The 5,207-nt window shown below is 33.7% G+C and overlaps 1 protein-coding gene across 5 annotated transcripts in view; it reads right to left on the reverse strand.

The window, feature by feature from the left end:
• LOC107691191 (E3 ubiquitin-protein ligase mib1-like) overlaps positions 1 to 5,207 on the reverse strand; it is a 94,078-nt gene that overhangs the window by 57,928 nt on the left and 30,943 nt on the right. For all 5 annotated transcript variants that reach the window (XM_016489720.1, XM_016489706.1, XM_016489713.1 and 2 more), the window contains exon 11: positions 3,875 to 4,072. In XM_016489720.1, coding sequence (XP_016345206.1) covers positions 3,875 to 4,072 — 198 coding nt within the window. The remainder of the gene's footprint in view (positions 1 to 3,874; positions 4,073 to 5,207) is intronic.

Consider the following 5,207-nt stretch of genomic DNA (forward strand, 5'->3'; position numbering starts at 1 on the left):
CTTTAGACATTAAAATGTTTGTAAGCAACTGAAAAAAGCACAAATGTCAGGGCATGTCAAAACTTTTCCAGGGCCCCAAAACACCCTCGGACCCCAGAGGGTTAAATGTCATACGATACGATGTGTCGATGCCACACGTAAAATATCAATATCTGTAGTATAAATAGGCACCTTATTTTGACACTCTCCACATTTCCACCAATGTCCGTCTATGCATTACCGCCAACGCTTGCATTCTCGTTCAAACTGTGTCGTGTCGGGACGATAAGACCGCCTGAAGGCAAGAGTAAAAGACGCTCGGGATAGTTGACGGAATTGTCGAGCGCTTGTGAGAAGTTTTCAGCACGCAGTGACACGCGCACACATCCAACGCGCACGCATACAGACAGACGCATTGACAGCGCACTAATACCTAATTGTGCTCCCTTCTGCTTTTTTGTGCATGGATGAACAAATACAGACCAAATTACATCAACATGTGCGCCTTGGCGAATATCCTAGTAAACACAGTCGGTCAGGCCTATGTCTGAACGTAAACAGTTGAGAAAGAAAACGCATGTGTATCAATATATTGGATCCGTGCGTTCATTCTTAAAGTGAAAGCAGACTAACAGAAAACTTCTGTCAAAGAAAAAAAATCTTTCAATGATTTTGACTGAACAACTTTTATAAGGATTAATCTATATTTAATCTATACAGTGAAGACTATTCAGTGTTATTTTACATTTGATTATTACCTTTCTGTACCTGAAAATTTCTTTTAGATCTACCTGAAAAACCTGAAAAGCACTGTTTATTTAATTTGTGTCTGTTATATTGCATTTATTTTCTGCTATTGCTTGTAATTTGGTTATCAGTAGAAAAGGTTTTTAGCACTGAGCCCATAGTAGCAGCCAAAAAAGTCTCAAATAAAGTTAACAGCTTTATTTTTGATTTCTTTAAATTTATTTTTCTACATTAATGTATTTTTTCATACAACTGGAGTACCTCGTTTGTGTTGTTTCCTAATGAGGATTTACATTATTTTACACATTGCATATTTTAGCACAGAAGCCTGAAAGACTGTCTTGACTGTCGTCATATCTTAAGATTACTGATCTTGTGTGTGACTTGTTCAGTGTTAAGTACATTTTTTAAATTGTTTTGTAATTGACTTTTTCTTTGAAAAGCAAGATAAAACAGTAAAAAGTAGGCATGTATGGATCGATACATCGATTACATTTCTAACGATACGATGTATCGATGCCACACGTAAAATATCGATATCTGTAGTATAAATAGGCACCTTATTTTGACACCGTCCACATTTTCACCAATGTCCGTCTATGCATTACTGCCAACGCGTGCATTCTCATTCAAACTCACGTGTCGGGACGATAAGACTGCCTGAAGGGCGAGCGTAAAAGACGCTCGGGATAGTTGACGGAATTGTCGAGCGCTTGTGAGAAGTTTTCGGCGCGCAGTGACACACATCCAAAGCGCACACATACAGACAGCTGCATCGTCAGCGCACTAATACTTGAGCTCTCTTCTGCTTTTTTGTGCATGGATGAACAAATACAGACCAAATTACATCAACATGTGCGCCTTGGCGAATATCCTAGTAAACACAGTCGGTTAGGCCTATGTCTGAACGTAAACAGTTGAGAAAGAAAACGCATGTGTATCAATATATTGGATCCGTGCGTTCATTCTTAAAGTGAAAGCAGACTAACAGAAAACTTCTGTCAAAGAAAAAAAATCTTTCAATGATTTTGACTGAACAACTTTTATAAGGATTAATCTATATTTAATCTATACAGTGAAGACTATTCAGTGTTATTTTACATTTGATTATTACCTTTCTGTACCTGAAAATTTCTTTTAGATCTACCTGAAAAACCTGAAAAGCACTGTTTATTTAATTTGCGTCTTTGTTATATTGTATGTATTTATTTTCTGCTATTGCTTATCTGTAGAAATGGTTTTAGCACTGAGCCCATAGTAGCAGCCAAAAAAGTATCAAATAAAGTTTTGACTGTTGTCATATCTTAAGATTACTGATCTTGTGTGTGACTTAATTTTTATTTTTTTCTCTTTATTATTTAAAAAAAAAAAAAAGAGTAGGCCTATTTCTTGGTCTGAATATCCCAATTGAGGAACAGGATGTGAACATTTAAGATAAATATTCATGTTATATGTTTTGGTTGCATTTGTGAGTTAATAAAAATGTAGATGGTTGTTTAAAATAGGTATATAATATAGTGAAAGCAGACTAACAGAAAACTTCTGTCAAAGAAAAAAAATCTTTCAATGATTTTGACTGAACAACTTTTATAAGGATTAATCTATATTTAATCTATACAGTGAAGACTATTCAGTGTTATTTTACATTTGATTATTACCTTTCTGTACCTGAAAATTTCTTTTAGATCTACCTGAAAAACCTGAAAAGCACTGTTTATTTAATTTGTGTCTGTTATATTGCATTTATTTTCTGCTATTGCTTGTAATTTGGTTATCAGTAGAAAAGGTTTTTAGCACTGAGCCCATAGTAGCAGCCAAAAAAGTCTCAAATAAAGTTAACAGCTTTATTTTTGATTTCTTTAAATTTATTTTTCTACATTAATGTATTTTTTCATACAACTGGAGTACCTCGTTTGTGTTGTTTCCTAATGAGGATTTACATTATTTTACACATTGCATATTTTATCACTTCTCCTGTATCGAATCGTATCGAAATCGTATAATTTTTTGAAGTATTGGCAAATATCGTATCGCTGGGTATAAGAATCGATATCGTATCGTGACAAACCATCCGATTTACACCCCTAATTATTATTAACTATAACTATATCAAACTAGTGTCCAAAATCTCCCAACAGCCATATCAATAATCTACTAAAATAATCTTGTTTCAATGAATTGTGAGCAACTTGAACAAACCTTGCCTGTGTGATTTTGTATAATAATGCTGAATAATTAAACCAATTAAACTAATTTCAATTAACCACTTGTTATATTTGATATCAACATTTTCTGGGAAAACTTTTGCTGTCTTTTGTTTTCTTTTTTTAACAAACAAGATACTGTGCCAAGTTAAAAGTAGTCAACTTTAACATTAACTTCAACTTAACTTAAAAGTATGGAATAATTACATTTTTATTTAAAGACAAGGCCTCACAAGGTCTGCATTTATTTGATCAAAAATACAATACAAACAGTAATATTGCGAAATAATACAATTTAAAAATAAATGTTTCCTATTTTAATACATTTTAAAATTAAAATTTTCCCTGTGATGGCAAAACTAATTTTTAGCAACCATTACTCCAGTCTTCAGTGTCACATGATCCTTTAGAAATTATTCTAATATGTTGACTTTGTGCTCTCAAAACATTTCTCATTATCATCCATGTTGAAAGTTTTTGCTGCTTTATATATTTTTTTAGAAACCGTGATACAAAGTAAGAATTAATAATATCTGAGTACCAAGAATAATAACTGGCAATAACTGGGAACCAAATCAGCATATTAGAATGATTTGTGAAGGATCATGTGATACTGAAGACTGGAGTAATGGCTGCTGAAAATTAATCACAGGAATAAATTACATTTTAAAATAAATTAAAATAGAAAACTGTTATTTTACATTGCAATTATATTTCACAATATTAATATTTTACTGAATTATTTGTATTAAGGATAAGAGACTTCTTTCAAAAATATATAATAAAAAAAAATCTAAATTATTCCAAAAGTTTGACCAGTAGTGTACAAGAAGCTACTGACTAACTATCAGCTTTAGCACAGATTGTCTGACCGAAAGTGCCAGTAAAGAAAAAGCAAGGCAGAGAGTTTCCGTTCTAAACTGAGAGGTACTGATATAGTTCACCTGCAGACTGGGGTGGCAGCCAAAGTCAAGCAAAGTCTTCACCACCTGTAGGTGGCCCTTGTTGACAGCGATGTGCAGAGGTGTCTGTCTGCGTTTGTTTCTGGCATTCAGGTCAGCCCCGCCTCGATGCAGCACCTCAATGACGGAACCTTCGTCCCCGAAGGATGCGTGATGGACAGCTCGGTCTCCATCCTTATCCTGAAAGAGTTGCATGTCAATCACTGTCAGCATCCCAATTTAAAACATCACAGTTTGATTCCACTGTCTGACTCTAAAGCTTTTATAACTCTAACTGGCCAAGAAAAATAAAATGCTGAGGAATGTTTATGGACACAGTCATTACTGAAGCAACTGCCTTATTACGATGCAAATCTTCTGGTTAATTAATCAGAGGTTAAAAGTGATTCACCACCATAAATTAGACTCTGCCTAATCTATTCATTCCTCCTGCTGACAGTGGCAACAAGTCCAGTCTGTTTATCTCCATTGGACCACAATATTTCATTAAGGATTCCAATACGTGAAACTAACAGAGAAACAAACATCCTTTAAACTGTAAGACATCCTATAATGACTACATTTCTTCACATTCAGCCTGTAAAAGTTAAAATCAGAGTTGTTCATGTTAACTAAATCTAAAACGAAAAATATAAAAAATGTAAATAAGGCTGAAATATAAATATATATATATATATATATATAATATTTTGAAATTGCTTTTAAAAATGTACTATATATTTATAATTAAAAAAAAATATTATTATATAGAAGGAGAGAGACAGAGAGAGAGAGAGAGAAACAACGCGGAGTACAACCACAACGTTTAAGTCATATGACTTTACAGATTTTTAACAGGGTGCCTTTCTTGGCATGTTTAATAATCTAAAATTTGTATATTTAAAATTATTTCATTTAAAATTTGGCCATATAAAAATTACATTACACAGGTGACTATTTTCACCTTTCTGGTACTCTGTAATTTTAACAATTACTATGCTGTCACGCACAATCCATAACAGACAACCAAATAAAAATGATAAAGCAGGACACAAGTGATTTGCGAAAGTCTGCAATCAAAGTATGATCTTTTCCAAAGCAAGCTCTTTCCTGCCCCTGAAACATCCCCATACACCAGGACATAAATATTCGTGCTTGATTGTGAGTGGAGAACCATTCACGTGACTGGAATAACAATGCTGGCTTTCCAGCGTTGTTTTTTTTTTTTTAAGCAAACAGTAGACGTGCTGACTGCATGCTAACATTAAAGGGGTCCTATTATGCTCTTTTACAAAGTCTTGATTTTGTTTTGGGGGCGTACTAGCACAGGCTATCA

The sequence above is a fragment of the Sinocyclocheilus anshuiensis genome, unplaced genomic scaffold, assembly GCF_001515605.1.
Source record: "Sinocyclocheilus anshuiensis isolate Anshui unplaced genomic scaffold, SAMN03320099.WGS_v1.1 scaffold894, whole genome shotgun sequence".
Lineage (NCBI taxonomy): Eukaryota > Metazoa > Chordata > Actinopteri > Cypriniformes > Cyprinidae > Sinocyclocheilus > Sinocyclocheilus anshuiensis.